Source organism: Theropithecus gelada, chromosome 12, assembly GCF_003255815.1.
Source record: "Theropithecus gelada isolate Dixy chromosome 12, Tgel_1.0, whole genome shotgun sequence".
Taxonomy (NCBI): domain Eukaryota; kingdom Metazoa; phylum Chordata; class Mammalia; order Primates; family Cercopithecidae; genus Theropithecus; species Theropithecus gelada.
Window position 1 is genome coordinate 67,559,093 of NC_037680.1, and position 27,885 is coordinate 67,586,977.

The following is a 27,885-nucleotide window of genomic DNA, read 5'->3' on the forward strand; positions in this document are numbered from 1 at the left end:
CTACGACTGTAAGTTTCCTGAGGCCTCCCCAGAAACTGAGCAGATGCCAGCACCATGCTTCCTGTACAGCCTGCAGAACCGTAAGTCAATGAAATCTCTTCTCTTATAAATTACCCAGTCTCAGGTATTTCTTTATAGCCATGCAAAAACAGACTAATACAACTTCTAAGCCAGCAGGACGTGGGCACTGTATCCTGTGGGCTTTGTAACAGCTGGGATACTATACCTAGGGAGAGGGACTAGGCCACTAGAGAATTCTGACTTCCCAGGCCTCCTCCCAAATGACCAAGGCTCGGTTTAGAGAACAGGGATATAAACGACGACTGTAAGAGAGCCGCTATCCCCAGCTTCTACATCCCCTTTCTACTGACTTGCTGGGAGATGCTTGGTGGAAAAACCTGGTGACTGTGGCAGGGCCTAAGAAACCTCCTGCTTCCAACTTGGGCAGTAGTCCCTCCAAGTCACTCAAACCCTTGGTATTCTCTTACTCCTTCCTCTCATCCCTCCCTGCTCCCCTCCACCCTGCTCCCATCTCCTGCTAAGCAGATGCTTGGCTGCTCCTGTACACTTTAGTACTGAAACCACTTTCATAGTGAGTCCTTAACTTTTTAACTTTCTAAGAAACCAGGAGTACTGAAACCACAGGAATGTCAAACATTGAAGTTGGAAGGGACTTCAGCTGTCATTGACTCTTACTTTCTCATTTCACTACTGTACCTCTAGAGACCTTGTCTGGATGGGAACTTGGTTACTCACAGGCCCCAGATCAAACAAAGTCTTCTGCTTAGGAAGGGGGTCCTTTTCAATGGAATGAGCAGTAGTCCAAGTAAGGGAATAGGCACTTCATGGGTGTGAGAAGTTCCAGCCAGAAAGCCCTCACATCCCATCCCATAGATTAGAAAACTGAAGAGCGACTTCTCCAGTGAACTAGTTTCAGAGTTGGACAATACTGGGTTTAAATTCCAAACCTACTTCTCATTAGCTCTGTGGCCCTGAGCAAAGTACCTGACCTCTAAACCGTAGTTTTCTCATCTTTAAAATGGGGATAAGAATACCTACCTTCAATGACAGTTTTGAAAGTATTTACTCAAACGAAATAATGTTTATAAAGTGCACAGCACAGGGCCTGCAACATGATATGCACTCAGCATATGGTAACCATTAGTCCTTAAGAACACAAAGACGGAACAGCAAGGGGAAGCTTAGAATCGACCTCAAGTCTTTCCCTCCCACCTGAAAGAAAATCTCCCTATCCCTTCAAACCCTATGGACCTAAATTTTTGTCCAGACACGCAATTAGTTTATTCACCACAAATTAAAAAAGAAAGAAAAAAACTTAGTGTGCTGTAAGACAGCACACGAAACATTTATAGTCTACTAGAGTGTGGATAGCACAATGTTCTCTTAAATCTATTTTCTAAAAGCTCTTACATTAAAACAAAAAATAATAGGAACAATAATTTCCCATCTCAGCATGTCTACAGACTGGGACAAATGCTCAGGCAGTGCGTGGAGACTTGCATCTTCCACCACACTTAAACTGTCTCCCTCTCCACTGTCGCACAGTTCACTTTGGTAGTTATTTGTTGGTGAAATGCACACGGGATGCATACTGTGTCCTCTGGCATCCATATAGGAATGGGCTCCTCTAGAACAATCCATAACATTGGATTGTTGGCTTGTTGTCACCACCCCACTGCTCAAGAAAGGAATACTAAATGCCATAGCAACTTCAAAACTCTGCTGAACCCTGACAGCTAGGAAGGTTTGTATTAGGATTAATAAAACAATGATCAAAAATCTTGATACTAGTACAACTCTGACTCATTGACTGTTTGATGTCTTGAATATTTAATAGGTATCTTGATCTTGCTCAAAACAAAGCCCTTGATTTTCCCATCAGCCTCTTCTCTCCACAAACCTACTGTGTCCTACAAAACTCCTGCCCCTGCCTGCTCCTTGCCTTCCCAGCTCTGTGAACAGCATTATCAGTTTTCAAGGGGTTCTAGTAGCTGCTGTAGAGCCATCCTTGACTTTCTGCTCACTCCTGCATCTAATCCTTCAATATAAGGATCCTTCTATATTGGCACCACATCCAAAGCATAACCTGAATCTGTCCACCTCTTCCTACCTCCACTGATTCTACTGAGCTCAAGCTTCCACTGCCTCTCCCTTGGACAGCTGCAAGAACTCTCTATTTGCCTGCTTCCATTCCTGCGCCAGCAACTCAGAGGCCTTTCCTGATTCTGGTCTAAAGGAAAAACCCTACTCCCAGCAACTCCATGAACTCAGCATGTTATCTTCTCAGCACTTTATGCTACCCGGAAGTATCTTGTTTATATGTTGTCTCTCTCCTCGTTAGAACTTAATTCCATTAGATTAGGATCTTTCTTAAAGCCTGGTTCTATAAAATCTCTAAATCTGATTCTCCCACTTCTTGGGGCTATAAAATTAGAGACATTCACCATTGCTTTGATGTGGGCCCCAATAGTATTTGATGAATGAATACATTTTGAATTTATTACAATTTTTGTGTTCAGTGAGAAAAAAGTACCTGATTAAATCTCTGGGCGTTTTCCAGAATTTTCCTTTCTTCCTTCAGACAGTTGTAAATGATCATAGACATCTGGATTGGGTCTTCCTGAAAATTATCCTAGATTTGAGGGGTTAGAACAAAAATAAATTAAAATGCAGAATGTTTACATTATTGTGTATTATAAGTTGATATGAATTTGTTTATATTCTCTGAGAAACCTCATCTCTCATCTATTAAATTCTATATAAGCTATGTTTGTTAAAATCAAAATATTTCTTTCACAAATTATGACAAAAATTGCTTTAACTTTCTAAGTGCAGGTACCTAAAGTACTTTTGGAGTAAACAAGTATTTTCACATATGGTTCATATAATATTTTTACTTTAATATCTTTCCATATTTCTTGAGGCCAATTATCTTCTGTTAGGATCCCAAGACAATGCAAATGATATGAAAACTATACATGGCATCCCTCAATGGATGCATCTGTTGGTCTAAGCTTTGAACCAGACCAAAGATATTAATTTAGGTTTTTCTATTGTCATTGTCAAAGCTAGCTTGCAAAACACTGGCAATAATGGCTCTTTATACAGGTGCATTCATGCAAGGTCTGTATGAGAGCAAATTTCTGTAAAGTTAATTTGATTTCCCTACTCACTGGTATATAAAATTGTAAATACATTCACAAAGGAAAAAAAAAAAAAACAACTTCCAATTACCTAAGCTGAAAAGTTCAGTTGTATTGTATGAAAGAAGAAAATGATAGCTTTCACCTCCATTAAAACAGAAAAGTTCTGTTATTACAGGACATAAATATGATAGCCAGGCCAAGGGCATGCTGGGAGTACATTTGAAGAACTCCTAAAACTCTGTAGCATGTTCTCTCATGTCTGGATCTTTCTTTGACCTTTTCTTCCAGGAGAGGCTAACTCCACCAGAAGCAAGGCAAGGTGGAGTTTAGTTCCTGAAGTCACCCCTTCCTCAGGTGAAAGTCAAACCTTTCCGGACTTATTCCTCATTTGCATAGCAAGGACCTGAGCCTAACCACTAACGTTCCCTGGAGCTTTAATATACTACTATAGATCACTGCTCTTAAAATGCAGCCCCTTTTCTTTGGTTTAAATATTGACTGTTTTTAGTAAAACAAGATTATAGCATCACATTTTTCTCAGAATTACTGACACCTAAGAGGTGATACATTTAACCCTGAAAATTCCTTCTGTGTTTATAAAATGAATTGATATCTTATTTTACTTATGCTATATTTACTGATGCTATAAATAATATAAATGGAGTTGTTTAGTCTCTGTTACTTCTCTAAATACCACGAAGTGTATGCTCAATTGTATTTGCTGAATGAAGAAAACTGCCTTCCATCAACATGAGAACATTTCAACTAAAACACAAAAACCAGGTCATACCTGAAGATTACGCTTGCTTTTCCTTATGTTATGCTGTAGCAAGAAGTTATTCTCCAAAGAAAAGCGACTATATTGATCATCCAGCTGTGATAGGAGGTCATGAAAACGGATGGTGGCAAATGAAACATCATTGGCAGCGTGCTCCCTAGGAGATTTAACATTTACACATTTCATTCTAGAACTAAATGTCTACGTAAAACAGACAAAACAAATGTTGGTTTCCTTATTGAAATTATTAAAAACAATTTAAGTATTTTCTTAGGTTTATTTTCTTCTTCTGAAACTGATACTGCTTTTAGCAGTAGTTTATGTGGTATTTCTCTTATGTGCAATCAGCATGAAAAATTCTAGAGCTCTAAGAGATTGTGCATGACACTATTCATGGTGACTATCTCTGGAGGGGGAAAAGTCAACAGGGGACCCCTCACTTTCTATGTCAAATACTTTCAGGACGTTTAAAATATATGCAACTAGCAAATAATACATTTTAAAGTAGAACACCTCTATCAGTTAAAAAAAAATCCCCTTAATTTTACTACCTTCTTCATATTTCTAATCAATGTTTAACCATTAATTTGGCTTTATTTCTTTTAAGTTTCTTCTTTCTATAGTCTGGATCCTAAGTTGGAAACTAATTGGTGTCAGCATTATCTAACTTGTCCAAAGCATTTAGGAGTATCTATCATAAATTAAATTTGACAAAACTACATAAAAGTGCTTAATGACTAATATACTTAACTTTGTTGAGACACATGTCATTTTTTAAATCAATAAACTTATCTACAACAAATAATCCCAGTGGCCATTGATGGAATTCATCTTCCAGTAAACATGGCCCCACGTCACTTCATCAACAAGTATTTTTAAGGTGTAAACTTCTTCTTCTATCTAGTGAATTTTCCTTACCAGTCTTGCTTTTCTAACCACTGTGCCAGGTATTGTCTGATTTCCATGGGAAAACTGTCATCATAAAGCTGGTGAACCTGCTCCAGGAATTTTGAGTCAAGCTGCTGGAGTTCATACCACTGAGACATCCTATAAAGAAAAAGAATATACATTCTTTCCACGTATATGGAAACCACAGCTTCAAAGAAAGCCTTCTTGGCATCAGGTTGTACTCTTAAATATCTTGCTTAATCCAAAACATAGTTTGTCCCAGAAATATTTTATTTAGATGGCATTTATAGTCTAAAGCCTCTTTTTAATTGACTTTGGGGATCAACTTTTTTTCTCCTCCACGAAACACACCTTCAGGTCTTTGCTTGTTGTCCACATATCAGGGCAGCCTTCTCTGGCCTCCTTATTTAAACTGCAACCACCTCCCGCCCTGGAAACATGCTCTTTCTCTTCCCTGGTTTATTTTTCTTCATAGTACTTATACGACCATCTGACCTACCACATTTTTTATTTTGATTATTGTCTGGTTTCCTCACCTGAAGGGATGGATGTTGGTGGAGGATTTTGTGCACTGGTGTATCCCCAGAACAATGTCAACCACATAGTAGGCATTCAATAAACACGCCTTTAAAATGAATTTGTGATTTTATCAAATAAACACATGAAAAACATTATTTTAATTAGACTTGCTTTAAGACAAATCACATGACTCTCCCAAAATGCTCTCCTACAAATCACAGTACATTTGTAATTTAACTCAAATATTTTTAAACTGCTATATTTATGATTCATATGGTAAAATTCATTATTTTTGTTATACACATTTAGAAAGATATATTTTCCTCTTTGCCTACTACAAACAATAAATCTGGCATAAAGAAGTAATGATTTTTAAATATTAAAACAACATCATTAAATGTCATTTAAAAGGATAAAGTAACACTTATCTCTTTGGAAAACTGTTAAGTCCATTTTTATACAGTTTTCCTAAAGATTAAAAATCACAACAAAAACTTGATATAAGGAAGTCCTAAAATCCATTAGGAAAATGGAAAGTTTTCCATGACCATCAAGTAACTTAGGATTTACATCAGCACACGCTGGCGATAGGCAGAGAGGACACAAGTGAATCTTGCCCTGCCAGACCTCTGGGGAAGGGGTCTGGATTTTCAAGTAGGGCATGGAAGAGTATCTATGCATTCTTGTAGCCAAGTACATGTATGAAGGCATGAAGTCACGCCTAGTCCAAAAATGTCCTTCCAAAGGAGCATGAGGAAATGTCTGGACTATAAAGCTAGTTATCATCATATATACCAGTAGAAATGGACCCAAGCCCAGCCCCTTGACACTCCTGCTGTAGCAATTTGATTTTTTTCAGTTCAATTTTATTTTACCTGAGTGGAAAAATCTGTGGCTCTCTCCCTTCCTGCTTGGTAACTAATAAGGATGTGCCTAAAGCAGATATGCTGGACTGTCAGCCAATGGGAGCTGCAACGTCTCTTATTAGCCAAGTGAACCCAGGTAACTTACTCCCCTATCAACAAGGTGGTTGTGTGTGTGTGTGTGTGTGTGTGTGTAGTAGACAGGAACTTGCTCTGTCATCCAGGCTGGAGCGCAGTGGCACGATTATAGTTCAGTGCAGCCTCCAACCCCTGGACTAGAGCAATCCTCCCACCTCAGCCTCCCAGTGAGCTCAGACTGCAAGTGATATGGTTTGGTTCTACATCCCCACCCAAATCTCACCTCGAATTGTAATATAATTCCCACGTGTTAAGGGCGGGACCAGTGGAGGTAACTGAATCATGGGGGCAGTTTCCCCAGTGCTCTTCTCGTGATAATGAGTGAGCCTCATGACATCTGATGGTTTTACAAGCATCTGGCATTTCCCCTGCTTGCATCCACTCTCTCCTGCTGCCCTGTGAAGAGATGCCTTCTGCCATGCAGAACCGTGAGTCAATTAAACCTCTTTTCTTTACAAATTACCTAGTCTCAGGCAGTTCTTTATAGCAGCATGAGAACAGACTAATACAATAAACATGAGCCAAGATGCCTGGCTAATTTTTAAATTTTCTGCAGACAGCCTCTTGTTATGTTTCTGAGGCTGGTCTCAAACACCTGACCTCAGGCAATTCTTCCACCTTAGCCTCCCAAAGTGCTGGGATTACAGGCGTGAGCTTCCACACCCTGCCGCAGTTGGTTGTTAAGGCTGGATGAGCTAGTACATATGTAGCACCTGGCACAGAAGAGGTGAATTAATAAGCTCATGTTTGGGTGGGCAAGGTGGCTCACGCCTGTAATCCTAGCAGTTTGGGAGGCCAAGGTGGGCGGATTGCCTGAGCTCAGGAGTTCAAGACCAGCCTGGGCAACATGGTGAAACCTTGTCTCTAGTAAAATACAAAAAAAATTAGCCGGGCATGGTGGTGTGCACCTGTAGTACCAGCTACTGGGGAGGCTGAAGCAGGGGAACTGCTTGAACCCAGGAGGTGAAGGGTGCAGTGAGCCGAGATCGTGCCACTGTACTTCAGCCTGGGCGACAGAGCAAGACTCCGTCTCTAAATAAATAAATAAATAAATACGCTCATGTTCACAAATCTGGAGTCAGTCTCATCTTCTCACAGAACCTGTTACCAACTCAGAGAGTGGCATGGCCATCTCCCAATCACCTAGCTCAAATCCCAGATTTAGAGTTGTTTCCGCTCCATCCCAAGACCTGCTGCCTTCCTGTCTCCAACATTCTACCTTCCCAATCCAGCCTCTGCTGCACACAGATTGGACCACATCAATCTCCTGTGCAAAAATCCTATGATTTGTCCATTCCTAGGCGGATTTCCAACCCACCCCATCTTCATCCATCAACAAAGCAAACCAGTCACCACATCATTTACTGTTTTTCAACGGTGCCCAACACTTCTGCTTTGCTCCAGCTACTCGCCCTTGGAACAGCCTCTCCACGAATTTTTGCATCTCTAACTCCTACAGCATTCAACGCTATGTACAAAAGTCCCTTCTTTCATAAAGCTGTCTGAGACTCACAATTAAGCTTTCTTTGACTCGTGTCTCACTGAATTCTGTACCTCTATTAGAGCATCAGTTCCAGTTTTCCTTGTAAAGCTCTGTGATGCCTCCAGAGACCCCGCAGCGGAAGATGGGTGAGGTGTGGTGGGGGTGTAGTGGGGGTATTTTCCTTTTTAACATCTTACGGACCTTGGACAGTGCGCTGCCTACACTATGGGCTCAAAACAGTTTGTTGAATTCAAATTGTGTATATTTCAGATGGAATTAGAAACTAAAAAGCAAACCATATTATGATCTCACAAGTATGAGTCCAGCATCCTCATTTAGCAATGGTTGCACAATGGACTGTGCTGGAGGCTCAAGTCCTATTTCTGTTCTATGAAAACAACTCCCTATCTATACAAACAACATTCAAAGCACAATCAACCACACCTCTGCATACCTACCCCACAACTCTTCAGAAAATTTTTTTTAAGAGTAATTATATTATTTTGGGGGTGGGGGGTCTGCAAAAACTAAACATCACTTTTAAACTCTAGGAAGACATTAAGCCCTTCCATCTTTAAACATAGAAACATAATTAAGATTCCGAAGCCATGTACTCATTCATGTGGTCCCATGAACATTTACTGACCTGCCACCTTGTGCCCCAACAAGGGCGTGGGGATTCAACCAAAGGAGCAGCTACACACAGCACGTTAGGTGCCAAGACTGTCGAGGTTGCATGCACAGAGTGCGAATGTTAACCCAGACAGCTCTCGAGGATGGCATACAGCAAATGAAACTTTCTGCGAAAAGAAGAAAATGTGACTGATGGAAAGGGGGGTGGAAACGGGAGAAAGTGAGGGTAAATGGGAAGGTGCAGTGCCTTCTAGAGGAAAATTCTATTTCACAAGTCCTCTTTACTGCCAGAGCACGAGTGGCAAGGGCAATCGTGCTGAGCAGTGCCATCTCCGAGAACAGGGGGCACTCCTCGCACTTGGAATACTCGGGACACGTTCTTTGGGTCACGGATTCGCGGGTCAGCACAGACGGCCCGTCCTCGCCCGGCGTCCAACTGCACGGCCCGAGGACTCCGTCCCGGCGCGTCCCACCCCCAGCACCCGGAACCTCACGGCCACTCACTCTGCGCGCAGGATCCGGAAGGGCTAGGCGTCGGGGGTGGCGGTGCAGCCTCTCCCGGGCGTGCCGGGCCGCCTCTGCTCGGTTTGGGGTCTGCCAGGCGCGGTCCCCCGGTGCAGCCAAGCCCCTCCGCAGACTCTGCGCTGGAAAGCGAAACTACCCGGCAGAAGAAAAAGCAGTGCCGGCGCCCGGCCCCCTTCCGCCCCCACCAATCACCGGGCGGCTCCGCGCTCAGCCAATTAGACTCGGCTGTTCCGCGGGCGCCACCGCCTCCCTCTGCGGGGCGCTGCTTCCTCACGCGCTGGGTGTTTCCTCGGGCTTCGGGCAGGGCCGCTAGGGGGGTGACCTGCAGCCCGGTTCCGTGTTGACACGCTAGGTACTGGAGTTCTGTTTACATATCTTAGAGAACGACCAAAAGGTAACACATCCTCCTTGCTTCTTCCTGCCTTTTTGGCATTCTTTCTACATTGTCTCCACCTCCACTGTCAAACCATTATATGTTAAGGTTGTCAGGGTCCAGACATTCCTCAGCTTCTTTACCTGGGCTTCTCCTAAAGGCTGTGCTGTGATGACCTCACCCACAGCTTCAATTTCTTTCTAGATGGAGGGGTCCTAAATGCTTATCCTGTCCACATCTCTCCTCTGAGCTTCACACCCACAACTCCCACTTGCTTCTCCACTTGTATGTGCAGTGAGCTCTACAAACTATGTTCAGAACCAAACTCATCTTTCTCCTGAAACATGCTCTTTTTCTAGAAATGGCACATGTCAGATACCTAGGATTCATCTTTGACATTGCCTTCTCCCTCACCTCTCAAAACCTGATCCTCAAACCTTATTATTCTTCCTCCTAAATATTTCTCAAGTCTCATTTACTCTGCTCCATCTCTTCTTTCTGCCGCCTCCCTTTTCTCTCTTTCCCATTACTGCAGTAGATTCCCGAATGGCTGCCTCACTTCAGCCCTTAGCTCCCTTTTAATCCATTCTCCATACAAGAGTTTGAGTGGTTTTTTTTGTTTTGTTTTTGTTTTTAACTGAAAAGCAGATCATGTCATTTGCCAACCTGAAAAATCCTTCCATGGCTTTTCTTTGCTCTTATAAAATTGAGTTTCTTAATACATACTATAAAACCCTGGTTTCTCTATCTCTTTCTCCAACCCCATAATATGCCACTCTGCTTTGCTTACTTCAGCATTTAGTTCTGCAAATAACCCAAACTCCCCAAACTCAGGGACTTCTCACCAGCGACTATTTGGAAAACCCCTTGAGCCAACATCTGCTTCACCCAACTCTTTGCTGGCTAACTCATCTTTTAGATCTTAGTTTAAAATCTCAGCTCAAATGTCACTTCTCCAGGTAGGCACTAATGAAGCCAGACAAACTAAATCTTCTTGGACTACATGCTCATAAAATCAATTGGTTCCTTCAAGTAGACGGGATTTGAGTCAAGCCTTGAATAATTAGGCACTTTGGGGTAGGAGAAGGATCTGAATAATTTCCCATGGATATACCTATATGTGTGTGTGTGTGAGGTTTTTTTTTTTTTTTTTTTTTTTTATTCTTTGCACATCTATTTGTTCTTCTTGTCACAAATGCACCCTCACAAAGCAAGTTAGCAGTGAAAACAGCCTTCTCTGCAAAGAGATGCCAGGGCACCAAAAAGGTCCCTTCTGCTCTTACCCAAGGACCAACACAATGTTTTACTGTTCTCTGAAAAAAGCTGTATTAATCCGTTTTTAACACTGTTAATAAAGACCTGAGACTGGGCAATTTACAAAATAAAGAGGTTTAATGGACTTACAGTTCCACATGGCTGGAGAGGCCTCACAATCAGCAGAAGGCAAGGAGGAACAAGTCGCATCTTTAATGGATGGCGGCAGGCAGAGAGAGAGCTCGTGCAGGGAAGCTCCCATTTTAAAAATGATCAGCTCCGTGAGACTCATTCACTATCACAAAAACAGCGCAGGAAAGTCTCGCCCCTATAATTTAATCACCTCCCACCAGTTTCCTCCCATGACAGGTGGGAATTGTGGGAGTTACCATTCAAGATGAGATTTGGTTGGGGACACAGCCAAACCATATCAAAAGCTGACGCTAGGAACGGTAGATTACATGTTAAAAATATTTTTTTCTGGTACTACAAAACTTGCACAGATATTAGCTTCAATATTCATGAAGGAATTAAATAATCCTAATATCTGCAAATAGGATTATTTGGTACTCCAAATCCCAATTTGGATCATCAAGATCTATGGATGCTTCCTTCCTTACTCCCCTTTGTTTTAGCATCCATGACAATATCCTACCATAGGCCTTCATCACTTGAGAATTGGAATGCTATGCTAATCTCTAGGTATACTACCTTTTTCTAGTCTCTTTCTCCTTCACTATATTTGCCAAATTAAATTCCTTAAAATACTGCATTGATGTAGTCATTCCCTGCTCAAAAGCCTTAACAACTCTCCTTGCACGTATGATCAACACAAATGTTGTCTGCTAGTCTGGATCCTCCACAAAATGTCTCTTTCCTTCTTTCCAGCCTTTTCTGTCATTGTCCCATTTCCCAACTAACCTCGCCTACCTCCAACACTCCCCCCATGCTTTTAATTTCCTGATTTCTGCCCCTTTGTACATACTGAATGGCAAGTCTTGCCCTTTACTCTCTTCACTTACCAAATTCTTATCCACCTGTTAAAGCCCAGCCCAAATACTATATTCTCTTTCTAGAACCACCTCAACCTATAGCAATTAATCCGGGGTCTCTGAATGACCTAATAATATATGTGTCTATTTATTTGGACAATAACTATACACTTCCTAATATTATGGTTTTTGAAGTGTCCAATCCTTATGCCTCCAAGATTCAGTGTTCCTGAAGGATAAACTATTTATATTTTCTTACTGTATAACATATTGACTGCTTCAAAAAGCAATCAAACCAAAGCCAAACAAAAACCTAGAAATCCATAATTTGACAGATACAAATGTGTGATGGTTGCCTTGTAACAGTCAGCTTGGAAAGCTGTGTCTCTGTATCAACAATGTCAAATTTGCAAAAGACACAAAACTAGAAAAAACAGCTAACACTATGTCTGTAGACTGCATTATTTTCAAATCTCTTCTGTCCCTTCCCACCCCTTGCCATGGTTCACTAAGGGTAGAGTATACCTCTCTGTGTGCTGTAACTCTGACCTTGGCCATGTGACTTGTTCCAAAGGAATATGGACAGTTGTGATGTATAGACCATCTGACCTGAAACTGCATGTTCTTTGTAATCAACTTGTTCTTGTGTGCTCCTTCCCTCTGCTAAGAGACAGCATGCCTCAGGTACCCACGCTAAATCAAAATTCTCAATTATCTAAATATTCCAAAGGACTGCTGCTGGTCTGAAACCAACTGGATACTACGTATGTATGTATGTATTGATGACACAGTCTCGCTCTGTCGGCCAGGCTGGAGTGCACTGGTGCAGTCTCGACTCACTGCAACCACCGCCTCCTGAGTTCAAGTGATTCTCGTTCCTCAGCCTCCCGAGTAGCTGGGATTACAGGCCTGCGTCACCAAGCCCAGCTAATTTTTTGTATTTTTAGTAGAGTCAGGGTTTTGCCATGTTGGCCAGACTGGTCTTACACTCCTGGCATCGGGTGATCTGTCTGCCTCGACCTCCCAAAGTGCTGGGATTACAGGTGTGAACCAATGTGCCTGGCCTCAATTGGATAACACTTTTTTTTTTTTTTTTGAGACCAGGTCTCACTCTGTTGCCCAGGCTGGAGTGCAGTGGCACGATCTTGGCTCACTGCAACCTCCCACTCCTGGGTTCAAACGATTCTCCTGCCTCAGCCTCCGATCAACTGGATAACATTTAAAACAATAAATGCAACTGCTTGTATTGGATTTAAAAGAGCAACAAATGACAGGGTACACTTCGTCACCAGCAATCAATCAGAAGCAACAGGTAAGGTGAAATTTACTATTTTTCATCTCTGAACTGGTGTACAGACAAAGGAGAGTCAAGGACAGTGAGGAATCCAGAAACTACATCATATGATCAGTAACTGAAGTGAAGTCACCAGAGTAACTCATAAATTCACATGATGTTACAGTAGAAAGACTTAAGAACTACTCCATACTTCCCATTTGGAGGAACTCTATTTTGCTTGGAGAAAGGACAGTATCATTCCTAGTCTTCACTCACCTTTTTTTTATACCCAAATCATTCAGTTGTACTTACTTAGTTACATCTGCTTGTTGCACAAAGCATTTAAAGCAACTTATAGCAGAAATATCTACAATAACTAGTGCAGCCTGCAAACCAAGGCAAAAAGATATCAGTTATATAGTTCTCATTACATGAAATTGAAATTAAGAAGGTTCTCCTGATAAATTATTTTCAATAATGTCCACATTATTCCCTGTTCTATTATTTCCCCACCCTGCCGCAGACGTGACATTGTGACATTTGGAGTCTAGGCCTCAAGAGGCCCTATACACTCTGCTCTCAGAACCCTGCCCAACCTCCATGAGAAGTCCGGCTAGCCTGCAGGAGCATGAGAGACCACACAGACCACAGTTGAATCACAGCAGTTGTTCAAGTTTAGACCTCAGATTTATGAGAGAACCCAGGCAAGATAAAGTGGGGGCCTGACCCAGGTGAACTGAACTCCCCAGCATATCCTAGACTCACAAGCACTGATAAATGATGTTTTACCAAAGTTCTGGGAATAGTTTGGTCTGTTATGTAGCAATAGATCACTCATAAAGAATTTATGAAATGAAACAAAACATCCTACGACTGAATTCTAAAACAATTAAGTAAGCGGAACTTAATTAAGTGGAACAGGTCCATAGCCCTTCCCAACCATGGGAATTTCTCCTGGGGTCTCTCATCCTCAAGGAATGCTTTATCTTTGTCCTTACTACATTCCTATAAAAAAAACTTAGTGGCTCTGTGCGTTCTTTATAGCCTTGATCTATTTCAAAATGATAGCTACAAATCTGATGAACCAATCTATAGTAATATGTTTTTACTTTCCCTCTCCTTCCAGCTACCATTTTGTATTTCAGCCATATGTCCCCAATGTTTGCAATAATATTATAAGCTAAATATGTGGTAGTAGGAATTTCCAAAAATTCCAGTCAATGCCTCTTCACCTTTCCTCCTTTCTGTCAGGCTTGCTATTATACTGTGAATGTCAGTTCATCAGTGTAAACTGTATTTGTTCATCTGTAATATAATAGAATTGAAATAAAAGATTTCTATCATTTCTTGTAGTTCTCTGGATTTGGGTTTTGTACACTTACCCGTCTTGGTGTGTGTATCTTCTTCCCAGTTAATAAGTACAAGAGGCCGCCTAGATAGCAGCTGCTTAAAATGCAGGGATGCATATCATGGTTTGAACAAAACTGCACTATGTACATGACATATTTCATCCCAATATGAAGGAAAGCTATGAATACTTTTAGGAAAATGGCCATATGCAAGCAAGCTGTGTTCTTTACATGAAGGAAAAATAACACATCGACCAGAATTCTATTGATGATTATAACGTAGGGAACACAATCATTTTTTTAGAAGTTTTTATAATATTCTTGAACTTACAGAAATCTGCTATAAGGAAGTGATCAGATATAGATGAAAGCTTTATGCAGAATGATGTTCATAGCAGCTTCACTTATAATGGTGAAAAATCAGAAACCGAATTTTCCAACTGACAGTTAAAGCACAATTCATATAGTGGAATATCAAGTTAGGCTTTCAAAGACTATTTAATTTCACATTGGAAAATATTCACGTATAAAATTAAATGAAAATGACGGAAAGAAAACATAGACAGCATTATCCTATTATTGTAATAATATATAGAAATGTAAATGGAAACAGAAAGAGGGAAAAAGGAAAAATATTCTAAAATGCTAATGTTTCTGGGTAGTATATTACGTCTATATAATTTATTTTTAATGTTTACCATGAGCACTATCACATTCGTGTTCAAAAACCGCTCAGAAATGCTTTGGAGCCCTAGCTTTCCTAACGCAGGGACAGCAGCCTAGGCCTGCCCAGGCCCTTGGCTTTGCGCTGTTCGGAAACAGCTGGCCCGGCGCGCGCGGCGGGAGGGACGCGACTGCTGGGAAGAGCCGCCCCACGTGCTTTCGGGGAAACTGCCAGGGAGCGAGAAGGAGTGGGATTGAGAGGAAACCGAAAAGCGAAAGTCAGAGCCTGCGGGAGCAGTACGCAGGCGCAGCGGGGCTTTCCGGCATCCGGCTTCCTCCCGGCGGTTTCCACCGGGCGGGGGACCCCCTGCTTGCACGCTAGCCCTGGGGCTGGAGATCGGCTTGCTGGAGCGGGTACCAGAGAGGCCGGCCGCGGCCTCGCACGCGCGAGTGTTAGCCCTGCACACGACGGAAGGCGGAGGCGCGGATGGCTGCCATTTCACCTTAAAGGGAGGGAGGGAAACGTGTCCTGATTTCTGCACCTGAGGTGCTGGAAACCTTACCCTTCCACTTCCACCATTTCCTTCCTTGTGCTGAAAAAGGTCTCTTTCACCTGCTTCACTTCGCTATCTACACAGTTTGCAATTGCACTAACTAAGATCTTGTTCTGTCTGGTAAGCTCTGACCCTCAGCCAGCCTGGTTGCCTGTCGTAGAACCAGAGATTGGGGGCTGGCAGTTTCTATAGGCGTCCGTAGGTCTGCGCCTATATCGGTCTGCGAGGGGCTTGCCTCTGTCTTCTGGGGTCTTCTCGCCCTCATGCCTTCTCGGTTATGATTATACCAGCAGGAATGTGGGACAAGTATAATGGGGAATGCTTAGTCACTGGACAATGATTTCCAAAGTTTGGCTGGCCCAGGAAACAGTTTTGTGTAATGTCTTGTTAGTTACTCAATGGTTCTAGGAGGCACGAAACTGGGTTTCTTTGGGCTCTGCTCGCCTACTCTTAAGGGGCTCTGCCATCTTAGGGTGAACTCGGCACCCACCTAGAACCCCCAGTGTGTGAAAGGGCCTACCTCATTGGGCCCTAACCTCCAGCCTCTTGTGAGAGTGAGGACCAGCTCCCGCAACGGCTGCACACAAACAAGACCCTAAGGTACAGAGTCCTGCTATGCAAACTGACTTTTATTTTCCCCTGTTAGAACAACGCAGGACCAACTATGTAATTTGCAGGGAGGGCCCGTTGCTAAATGAAAATGTGGGGTCCCTTACTCAAAACGAATGAAGAATTTCAAGAAGGCAGCAGGAGAGCATGAAGCCAAACATGGAGCCCCTTCTGAGTGCCTGCCCTGTGGAAGCCAGACCTAGGTGGGGAATTTGGGGGCATTTCTTGTATAGGAACCTTGTTCGATGCTCACTTAAATGAAGAAACAAATTTTATAACACCACTCACCTGTTTAAAAGCCTCTGCTGGCTTCCTGTTGCATTTGCAATAAAATCCAGGATCCTTAGCTTTCCCTATAGGGCCCGCCAATTTGGGCTCACCTGCCCCTCTTACTCATCTTATCTCACTCTCCCCATACTTCACTAGACTCCCCTCCATCCCCTTGGCCTCTTTCTGTGCCTCCGATACCCCAGGTTTTTACCTGCCTGAGTCCTATGCATACATACACTGGTCTTTTAGGATGCTGTTTTCCTGGCAGTGTTAATGGACTGCCTCCTTCACATTCTCTAGGTCTCAGCTCAGTCATCATCTCCTCAAAGATACCCTCATTGATTGCTTCTTCCAGTGACTATATCACACTTGCAATCCTCATAACACTTGCTAAACCTGTCCATGTTTATTATCTGTCTCTTTTCATCTCTCCTCACCAGCATATAAGTTCACAACAGGAGGGCCTTTGTTCTGCGTTACAGCGTTTTCCATCCAGGATTCCATGAGACAATGCAGTCTAATCTCCCAGGGTATCTATGTGTGTAATGAATTCCCTGCTCTCCTGTATATCTAGAATGTCACTGTATGCCATCCCTGGGAGAACTGAGAAAATCGTCAAGCAAATCACTTTCTGTGTCTTGTGGTTCAGAAACTCTGGTTAAGCAAAGCAATGCCTGATACAGGCATTTTCAAATATTTCAAAAATATGTTTTGAATGAATGAATAAATGAACGTCACTGACCAACACTGGGATCAGGAATCACAGGTTAATTCAGCTGTTCAGATCTCAGCACTGGCTCTTAAGACCTGTGGAGCCACAATTAAAGGGGGAAGAGAATAATGAGCATGCATAGCCCCAAAAACTTCCCTAAAGGATTTTTAATGAGAGCTCTACTCCACACCCCTTCCAACCTCTCCCCTTCCCTGCCCTCTCTGGACGGCAGAGTTCTTTCCGTCTGCAGCAGTCTGTGAGACGTCTAAGAGGATGACTGTCGAGCCTGACATGAGAGTATTGTGGAGGACTTTTACTAGGGGCAGAAGTAGTAATGCCCTTGAGTGTAATGGAGAGTTTAGGGGAAATTGCAGGAACACTTGGTTCATCTGTGACTAGGTAGATGTCTAGGATGTTAGATGTGCATGAAATGATACCTAGAATCAAAGGGAAGTTAGAGCAAGCTGATAAACAGTATAATTCTAGACAATGTCTATTGGAAGTTCAGGGTGAGGTAGAGAGGATGTCCTCTCTGTGTGATCAAAAGCAAATGTGTTTTGGTTAATCAGGATGAAGCATAACATTGGGAGCTGTTTCATGATCTTAGAGTTTGGAGCTGTTATGAAGAGAATTCCAGTTTAGTTTTGCAGGCAGCCCAAGGAGCAAAGGAAAGGAAGGAACTAATGACCCTTCTTGATGTGTTCAAACACCAAATCGTTAATAAATATTTATTCAGGGCCAGATTGTGCTAGATTCCAGGAATATGACTGTGAGCAGGGCTGTCTTGGTCCCTGTACATAGAGAGCTTGCTTGGAGTCTATTGAGGAAAATAGATGATATCATTTACACCAAAGGTGATAAGCACTGCGCTGGGGATGTAGAGGATGCTATGGAGGAAGCTGGCATGATCTGAGCCATGCGCACACGTGTGTGTGTGTGTGTGTGTGTGTTTGGCAGGAAGGCTTTCCAGAGCCTGAAGAATGTGGGAACATCATCCAGGTGCAGGGGTGTATGGGATGGGTTTGGAGAATTGAGAGAATGTGGCAGGGGAAGCAAAGAGAACATGGGCCATCAAAGAAGCTGAAAGTAGTTCAGTCAGTCTTGTGTGCAGATGTTTTGGTGGATAAGAAGCTGTTGGGGAGGAGTGATGAGAGATGAGTTGAAGACTAAAAGGGGACTAAATAATACGTGCCTTTGGAAAGATCTGTTGAGAATTGTGGTCTTTGTCCAAAGCTGGGATTCTTATCTAGTTTTTGTGCCATGGACCTCTTTGGCAGTCTGATGAAACCTGTAAGTTTTTCAAAACATAATGTTTTTAGTTGAATAAGATGCATAAGATTCAAAAGAAAACCAATTACATTGAAATACTGATATCAAGCCAACTTTGTGATATAGTAAAACCAACTTTGTGATATAGTAATATAAATGATTCTTTTTTTTTCTCTTTTTGAGACAGAGTCTCACTCTGTCACCCAGGCTGTAGTGAAGTGGCATGAGCACAGTTGGCTGCAGCCGAGACCTCCTGCGTGATCCTCCCACCTCAGCCTCCGAAGTAGCTGGGACCACAGGTGCATACCACCACACCTGGCTAATTAAAAAAATAAAATTAAAAAAAATATATATAGTACAGATGGGGTCTCCCTGTGTTTCCTGGACTGGTCTTAAGCCCTGAGGCTCAAGTGATCCTCCCACCTCAGCCTCCTAAAGTGTTGGAATTATAGGTGTGAGCCACTGCACCTGACCATGTGCTTATTTACTAATGATATTAAATAATAGGATTTAGCAGTGGGTCCAATTAATGCAATTTCAAAATTGTGCTTTGCATAAATGATATTTTGAGATGACTTTAATAATTATGATATAAATATAGTATGGGTTATGGTTTGCTGCCCATATAATTGAAGGAAATCAACTGTAGTTAGAAGTTAGTAGAAATAAAACTGTAACTTTTGCCATCTAAATTCATGAGCCCTTTGAATTCTGTCCGTACACCCCAGACAAGAACTGCTAATGCAGAGCATCATGAGCCATTCAAAACTTTTTAGGGAGTGAAATTATCCAATTTAAGTAGAGCCCTCTGTCTACATATGAAGCTGCATGAAATTGTTTCTTATATTTACTGTAAGGAAAGAGAGAATGTCCTTCCCCATGTTTTTGTGGCATCCTCTTTGTGAGTGCTCTGGTAGAAATCTTCTGTCTTATAGTGGTGGTTACACAACTATATGAGTGTCAGAATTCATAGGCTGACACACCCAAAAGGGTGAATTTTACTGTATGTAAATTATATGCCAATAAGCCAGACTTTAAAAAGTGCATCAGTAAAGTCAGTAAATGTTCCTGGTCAATTTAGAAAAAAAGATATCTTTACTCTGTGTCAGAAATTGGAGCATGTGCGCACAGAGGCCAAATGCTAAGTGTGGACCGTCTGTCTACTGCTAGAGCAGAGTCCTCGGATGGCTTGACCTTTAATTCTGTTTCTTTTACTGTGGAGAGTTGCATGGGCCTCCCAAACTGTATGAAGTAAAGAAAAATCCCTTGAATTTGCCAGAGGTATATTCATTCTTTATGATTCTTTGGTGGGGTGGGGTTCTTGCCACCTTAGATTTTGATGAAATTCATTGGCTAGTTGCCTTCTTTCAGCATTTATTACAGATGAAGGCATTGATAATCAGAACAATTGGTTAAAGTGATTCTTTAAAATAAATTTGAAAAGTCATTAGCAAAATATATATCTGTGATTGATCTGGGATGGGTGAAAGGAGAAGTGAAAATGTGATTATTATTTTGAAACTAAGTCTATGTTTTATCTCAATTTCATTAAATGCTGCTTATTTGCAACTAGATTGTTATGGACTGAATGTTTGTGTTCCCCTCTGAAAATTCATATGTTGAATTGCTAGTCCCCAAAGTGATGGTAATAGGAGGTGGAGCTTCAGGGAGGTGATTAGGTCATGAAGCTGAGCCCTCAGGAATGGGATTAGTGCCCTTATAAAAGAGACTTTGGAGATCTCTGTAGCTGTCTTTCTACCATGTGATACAATGAGAAATTGACAGTCTGCAACCCGGAAGAGGGCTCTCACCAGAACTAGACCATACTGGCATCCTGAGTTTAGACTCCCAGCCCTGAGAACTGTGAGAAATAATCTGTTTTATAAGCCACCCAGTCTGTGGTACTTTGTTATAGCAGCCTGAATTGACTAAGTCATTATTGGCAGAAAAAAATATTCTGGGGTAGGATTTGGCCAAAACGTGGTCCAAATTCCCTTCCCAATGCATTTCCTGCTCATGTGGCACACCCTATCGTGAACTAAACAGGTATCCCAGGACTCCCCTGACAAAACCTCATTGCCCTCTTTTATGGTTTGGATGTTTGTCCCTCCAAAGCTCAGGTCGAAATTCGGTCCCAATGTTGGAGGTTGGAGGTTGGAGGTGGGACCTAATGGGAGGTGTTCGGGTCATGGAGGCAGATCTCTCATGAGTAGATAACTCCCTCTGGGTGTCGGGGAGGTGATTTCTTACTCTATTAGTTTCTGACAGTGCTGGTTGCTAAAGAAAACCGGGTGCCTTCCCCACTCCCTCTTGCTTCCTCTCTCACCATGTGATCTCTGCATATCCCAGCTTCCCTTCCCCTTTCTCCATAACTAGAAGCAGCCTAAGGCCTTCATCAGATGCAGGTACCAGTGCCATGCTTCTTGTACAGCCTGCAGAACCATGAGCAAAATAAAGCTCTATTGTTTATAAATTACCCAGCCTTAGGTATTCCTTTAGAGTAACACAACACAGACTAAGACAGAAAATTGGTACTGAGGACTGGGGGTTGCATTAAGGATACTTGCAAATGTGAAAGTGGCTTGAAACTGAGTAATGCGCAGAGGTTTGGAAGAGTTTGGAGGACTCTGAAGTTTGGAACTTCTTTTTTTTTTTTTTTTTTTTTTTTTCCAGACAGAATCTCGCTCTGTTGCCAGGCTAGAATTCAGTGGCACGATTTTGGCTCACTGCAACCTCTGCCTCCCGGGTTCAAGTGATCCTCCTGCCTCAGACTCCCAAGCAGCTGAGACTACAGCCTTGGGCCACCATGTCTGGCTAATTTTTGTATTTTTTAGTAGAGACAGTGTTTCACCATGTTGGCCAGGATAGTCTCCATCTCCTGACCTCGTGATGCACCCATCTCGGCCTCCCAAAGTGCTGGGATTACAGGTGTGAGCCACTGCGCCCGGCTGGAACTTCTTAAGAGATCGATTTAGTGGTTGTGACCTAAGTGCTGATAGAAATACAGACAACAAAGGTCACCTGAGGAGGTCTCAGATGGAAATGAGGAACTTACCGAAAACTGGGGCAAAGGTTGCCCTTGATAAACAGTAGCAAAGAAATTGGCTGCATTGTGTCCAAGCCCTGTGGCTTTGTAGAAGGCTGAACTTAAGAATGATGACCTGGGGTGTCTGGCAGAAGAAATTGCTAAGCAGCAAAGTACTCAAGAAGTGGCGTGGCTACTTTTAAAAGCCTATGCTAAATTATGGGAGCTAAGGAATGACTAAAAAGTGGAATTTATAATTAAAAGGGAAGCAAAGTGTAAAAATTTGGAAATTTCATAGCCTGGCCATGTGATAGAGAAGGAAAGCATTTTTAGGCAAGGAATCCAAGGGTTTGAGGAATTTGAGAGTGCTACAGAGCAACCATTGCCAAAGAGATTAGGGTGACTGAACCAGAGCCAGGTGTTATTAGTCAAGATGGTGAGAAGAAGGCCCTGAAGGCATTTCAGAAAACTTTGAGGCTGACCCCTCCATCCCAGGCCCAGAATCCTAGGATGACAGAATGGTTTGGGTGGAGGACAGGCCTAGAGACTGCTCCTGTATCCCCACCACTCCAGATGGCACAGCCATGGCTCACATGGCCTCAGTGGCCCCAGGTATGAGTCATGTCACAGCTCTGGAAGGCATAAGCCATAAGCCTTGCTGGTGTCTACACAGTATTAAGTCTGCAGGTACTCAGAATGTAAAAGTCATGGAGGCTTGGCAGCTTCCACTTAGATTTCAGAGGATGTATAGGAAAGCCTGGATGCCCAGGCAGAAATCTGCTGCGGGGGCAGAGCCAACACAGATAGTCCTCCCTGGGGTAACGCCTAGTGAAGCCATGGGATTGGGGCTGCTGCTGCAAGGACCTAAGAATTATAGTCATCAGCAGTGTGCAACCTCAGCCTGGAAAAGCCACGGGCATTCAGCTCCAACCTGTGAGAGCAGCCAGTGGCCTTGGGAGTAGGGCTGCTTGAGACCGTGGAAGCCCACTCCTCATACCAGCATACCCAGGATGCAAGACATGGAGTCAAGGATTATTTTGGAGCTTTAAAATTTAACATCTGTCCTGCCGGGTTTTGGACTTGATGGGGGCTGTTACTCCTTTTTTTTGGAATGATTTCTCCCTTTTGGGATGGGACTGTTTATCCAAAACATGTACCACCATTGTATCTTGGAAGGAAACAATTTGTTTTTGATTTTACAGTTAATTCGCCTTGAGTTTCAGATGGCACTTTGGATTTTCAAGTTGATGCTGGAACAAGTTAAGACTTTGGGAACTATTGAGAAGGGATGATTATATTTTGCAACATGAGGAAGACAGGAGTTTTGGGGGGGCCAGAGGAGCAATGCTATGGCTTGGATGTTTGTCTCCCCAAATCACATGTTGAAATTTGATCCCAATGTTAGAGATGAGACCTAATGGCAAGTGTTTGAGTCATGAGGGTGGACTCATGAATAGATTAATACCCTCCCATGGTGGGGGGCATGAATAAATTCTTACTCTGTTGGTTCTTGTAAGAGCTGGTTGTTATAAAAAGCCTGACACCTCCCCCACTCTCTCTCTCTTGCTTCCCTTCTTGCCATGTGATTTCTACATACACCGGCTTCCCTTTGCCTTCTCCCATGAGTAGAAGCAGCCTAAGGGCCTCACATGCAGATGCAGTTTCCATGCTGCTTGTGCACTCTGCAAAACCAAATAAACCTCTTTATGAATTACCCAGCCTCAGGTATTCCTTTATAGCAACACAAAATGCAATAAGACACTCCCACAAAAATGAGTTTTGGAGTACAAGATTCACAATCTTGGGAAATAACTCTTAACTCTGGGGTCACTAATTTAATTTTGATTTTCTGAATCTTAAAAAAAAATAGCCACTTATTGAACTTTTACAATATGGCCATTGTCCATATTATAGAAAGTGAACTATAGACGGCCTTAATTTTCTACCCCCAAATAACAGTGATGACTGTGATCACATAGAAAACCTTGGCATTCTGCTACTAGGCTCTATATTGACAAGCTTTTTAAAACTTCTATGAAATAGGTAGGAGTCCATTGTACTTCTGATAAATTCCAGGGAGCAAAGAGCTTCTGCAATCTTTTTTGTCAGAATCCAATTGTTTAAAAGCACTTCCTGGTAGGAAATTACTTCTTTAAAGATAGAACTGTAATAGTCATGCTCCAGTTTAAATTATTTCATCCAGTTCTGCTGCCAGTTGATACGTATGCATCAGGCCAGTTTTAGAAAACCGGGTTTTGTGGAGAGAAGTAGAGACTGGGAGGACGCACCTCCAGTTAGATGCACCCTTCCATCAAACAGATGCCTCCACCCTAAAAGCATTTAGGAGCTCACAAAAGAGTAAAGGAACTGGCCTTGGGGCAGGTGGAGAGTTTGTTCCATAGGAACAATCTAGGAGCCAGTTGGGCACATGTGGGTGGGATGAGATTGCTCAGATGGAATCTCTCTAAGGGAAAGGGCAGGTTATACTAAAAGCTTTTATTCCTTTGAACTCTTTTGCATTAAACATTAGCCTCTGCCTGTTTGCTTTGCCTGGAGGACAGGAGGTGGGCAGAAGGAATTAAATAAGAGCCCTTCAGAGGGGGCTGCCATCTCTGACTCTGCAGTCATGGTTCACCTTGAAACCTGGTTCTGGATTTTTCTGCAGCTGGTCATGGCAGATGCCTCAGTAGCATTACTTCCTCAACTGACTCAGCAGCATCCCCAGGGCTCAGCAGGCATAGAGAGTTCTCAAGGTCTTGAGCATTTGAGGGCTCCATGCTATTACTAAGGACAGCAGCTGGGCAATGGCACCACTCAACATCCAGTAGGGGTGAGGCAAGGACCAAAACAGACTTGCAATTCACATACATTACTATCCAGGAAACCAACTGCCTTTCCTCTTTACTAGAGAAAATTGAAGGAATGGAACTTCTCATCCTAAACCTCTTTCCCCAGTCTCAGGTTGGATTCATGGGACAAGAGAGACTATTAGAGCTGGGAAAGATCATAGAACCCACATAGTCTAACCTCTTCTAGAGATGAAGAATGAGCAACCTATGAATAAAATCAGTCACCCAAGGCCAGAGTTGTTATTCTCCTAGTCCTCATTTCATCCTCCTAGTCCTCATTTCATGAGTTTTTTTAACCCATGTGTCTGCTTACAATACCTGTAAAATCAATGCAGTTTGCCCAATATACCACCAGGAATGACTCTGGGTCCCTCCTCCTGTGGTACCAGCAGCTGTTGAATCCCATAGTTGGGATAATATTGACATGGCACTCAGGAGGCTCCCTAATTCAACCCTGGATGCCCTGTGAATTTCTGCTAATGTCGCATGACGACTTTCCTCTTGGATCTACTGTGATCACTGTGCCTGCTAGCACTCATCATACAGTAGATTGGCTTATTTGGCTTTTCCCTCAGGCCTTCTTGCTGAGGTGTAGGTGTGACTTTGCTATTCTTGACCTACCCTGAAACATTAACACTTGCATCTTCTAGCTAAAATCATAAGTAACACCAGAGAGACAAATCAGAAATAAACCAAACACAGGCAAGCAAGTCTTCTGTGAATATTGTTATTAACACTGGTTTCTGAAAGTTGTCTTATCTTGCACGTTTATCTGAAGCTTTGGTTTCAAGCATTTCAATCACAACACTCCCAACTGGGGAGTGCCATGACAGTGTGAAGAGAGCTTCAGACGTCAAACATTTCCCAGAACCCGGTATTTACAAAGCTGAAGAAATCAAATGTGGTCGTTGGGCAAAGAACAGTCTTTAAAGTTTTTCATTTGCTTCCTTTCTTGGTGTGTCAGAGTTTATCCCGTCATTCAGCAGAATAAGGAGACTTCATCTAAAATTAAAAATGAAAATAATCTTTGAGGAAACTATTGGTTTGCAAATAAATCACTATTTCTTGTGTAAATAAACATCCTCTTTTCTACAAATTACTCCATAATTTTTCTATTACCTAGTTAAAATACTTAAACTAAGTATTTGCAAAAGTAATAGGGGTTGATCAGTCTAAAATAAAAGGTACCTTTCAAGGAGACAGAAAACTGTTTTAAGAAAAAGGCCTGTTTATCCACCAAAAATATAATGAGGAAATGGGTGCAAAATGTAGCAAATGTTCAGTTAGACATAAATAACTTGATGATTTAAGGGAACTAACACTGGAATAAGCTATCAAAGGAAAGTGAATTTTTCATCTATGGAAATCTTCAAGAGAAGAATTAAAAGCCAGCCAGATAAAAATTTTTGAGGCTTAGGGTCCCTCCAAGTTTCTATTATATTATTCTGATGTATGTTCACTTTCATGTAAATTGGGAGTTTGAACCCATTGACATTATTGGTGGATAAGAGCGAACAGGACTCATCCCAAATAACATTATTGCATTAAAGATTATGACTCAGTTCTCAAAAAGGAGAGCATTATTATGCTATTGACTATTATTCATATATTACTTGATGAAGCTCCTGGTTCTAGAAATGCAAGCCATAATCAAGAAAAGTTGCAATGTGTGATGTTTGCACTGTAAGATAGCAAACTGGGTTTACTAGATAGTAAGTAACTAGTAAACTAGATAGTATACTAGGTTTATAAATATTGACCAGTAAATGCTGTTTGCTAAAGTAGAGAGTGTTGGGGAATGAGTGGGCCCGTGGTGCCAGTAGGGATAGTGTGCTTGAGTAGGGTATAGGAATATTTTGCCCTCTGGTGGTTTCTGGTGGAAAGAATGTAAAGTAGTTTAAGTAAGTGAAGGTGTCTGCTTTCCATACCCATAAGATCAGCAACACGCAGGACCATCCAGACACCTTTTGTGTCATGCTCATGAATTTGTTCCAATAAATGTGTTTTCTCCCTACCCAGGCAGTATTTCAGCCCCTTTGATTCCCACACCACCTTTGCATCATTGGAAATGCCTTTGAGCAGCAATGGAAAATAAAGGGAACATACTGCAGTTTCGATTGTTGTGGGACTCAGGTTTTCTCTCAGCACCGCATACACACTTGGAGACATGGGAAGAAGGTCTGATGGAGAATGTGGCTCCATTGAATCACTTCGGCTTAAAGAGATAACAAGGTCAATATGGACAAGGATTAGAAAATAATAATAGCTCACGGTGACTTACTGTGTCAGGAACTCATTTCTAGGGCTTCATCTATTTGTGACACTGAGTTATCTGATTCATCATTTCATATCAGAACATTCAACTTGCTATGGAATATATGGCATTATAAGGGGAATTTTATAATTTTAGTCACAATAGATTGTGGTAAGTGTGCCCTAAAGGCTAGCTTTATGTATAAAAGGAAATGGGACATTGCACATGACAATGCTTTGCTCTCAGTTATGTGTACTCTGCTCTACTTTTAAATCTCTTATAGGAAAGCTTTTTATAAAAAATATTTTACATGTGACTAAGATTACTCACATTGTTGAGATGGGGATAAAAACGGAAGGAACATAACCTTTGCCACCCCTTTCTGTTGGTCTTGAAACTGGAAAAAAGAAGGCACAATGTTGGGGGAAAAATGTCAATATTAATAAAACTGGGGAAAAAAGAGTCTAGAAAAATATTAATGATAAGAGGAAGAGAGGTAATACAGTTGTTCGGTGATACACAAAAATGTTTCATTAAATAGGGGACACAATCTATTAGATAAGCATAAAATGTGCAAGAAGAGAAAAACAAATCTCTTGGCAGGCCTAATCTGACTTCGTATATTAATGCCTCTAAACTGTATGGGAAAAGTTGAGAATCAGCTGTATTACCTGTCTTCTGCGTTTCATTTACGTCTGATTATAAGGACTGATTGAGTCATGTTTTGGAGGATATAATAACCCAGTTCTTTTCATTTAAATGGACACCAGTCAGAACCTTATGATTGCAAATGTTTTTGAAGTACAGACATCAGTGTTCCCGAAAGTATCATTGTGCTGTAGTAACAGTCATATGCAAACCTCACCTTGGAAAAATTCCCCAAACTTCTCTGGTATACCATGTTGAAAATTTGTTCCAATTTTCCAACCCTAATTTGTTGCATTGATATTTGTTATTTCATTCGATCAGTTGTTGAAAGTCACTGAGAAGTCACAGGTTTGTTTGCTTTTCTCTTCTTTTGCATTTTTGTTTATTTCAGAGAGCATGAAGTCAGGTGGCTGTGAGTCTGTGAGTGACAACTGTAGGATATTCTGCATGATGGGGCCCAAAGATTTAGTGCTATAGATGAAGATTTCTATGGATTGTATACACTTCCATTAAAGAAACAGAATGATGAATGTACCTTAAAATTACATAGCAATTTAACGAATTTTCTTTTATGTATTCAACAAATATTTACTGAATGCCTGTTTTGGCCAGACATTGGTCTAGGTCCTTAGGATACAACCAGGAAAGGTTGGCTGGGTGAGTGGGGGAGGGAGAGGATGAAGCACAGATCCACAGGTCCCTCCCTAGCAAATGAACAAATACCCTGAGTTGTAAAACTAAAGTATGGTTGAAAATATAAAACTTATAAACCC

General features: G+C 42.0%; 2 protein-coding genes and 1 long non-coding RNA gene across 7 annotated transcripts in view; 1 reads left to right on the forward strand and 2 right to left on the reverse strand.

Annotated features, from left to right (window-relative positions):
- The window catches only part of STAT1 (signal transducer and activator of transcription 1), a 43,282-nt gene extending 34,055 nt beyond the window's left edge, over positions 1 to 9,227 (reverse strand). The window contains exons 1-5 of one of the 3 annotated variants that reach the window (XM_025404103.1): positions 8,995 to 9,165; positions 8,504 to 8,657; positions 4,864 to 4,992; positions 3,958 to 4,102; positions 2,555 to 2,653 (exon numbers count right to left, since the gene is read on the reverse strand). In XM_025404103.1, the coding sequence (XP_025259888.1) occupies positions 2,555 to 2,653; positions 3,958 to 4,102; positions 4,864 to 4,991 (372 nt within the window). In that variant the 5' untranslated portion in view covers position 4,992; positions 8,504 to 8,657; positions 8,995 to 9,165. Of the gene's footprint in view, positions 1 to 2,554; positions 2,654 to 3,957; positions 4,103 to 4,863; positions 4,993 to 8,503; positions 8,658 to 8,994 lie in introns of all 3 variants that reach the window. The other 2 variants (XM_025404105.1, XM_025404104.1) reach the window with 2 other exon arrangements.
- A 7,031-nt stretch (positions 9,228 to 16,258) lies between these two features.
- Positions 16,259 to 27,653, forward strand: LOC112635952. The gene is made up of 3 exons (XR_003122109.1): positions 16,259 to 16,288; positions 26,230 to 26,442; positions 27,504 to 27,653. It is a non-coding gene; the product is annotated as an uncharacterized LOC112635952 (long non-coding RNA).
- Positions 24,922 to 27,885, reverse strand: part of STAT4 (signal transducer and activator of transcription 4) — a 145,830-nt gene continuing 142,866 nt past the window's right edge. For all 3 annotated transcript variants that reach the window (XM_025404100.1, XM_025404102.1, XM_025404101.1), the window contains 3 exons: positions 26,795 to 26,861; positions 26,317 to 26,425; positions 24,922 to 25,212 (listed from right to left, as the gene is read on the reverse strand). In XM_025404100.1, the coding sequence (XP_025259885.1) occupies positions 25,186 to 25,212; positions 26,317 to 26,425; positions 26,795 to 26,861 (203 nt within the window). In that variant the 3' untranslated portion in view covers positions 24,922 to 25,185. The remainder of the gene's footprint in view (positions 25,213 to 26,316; positions 26,426 to 26,794; positions 26,862 to 27,885) is intronic.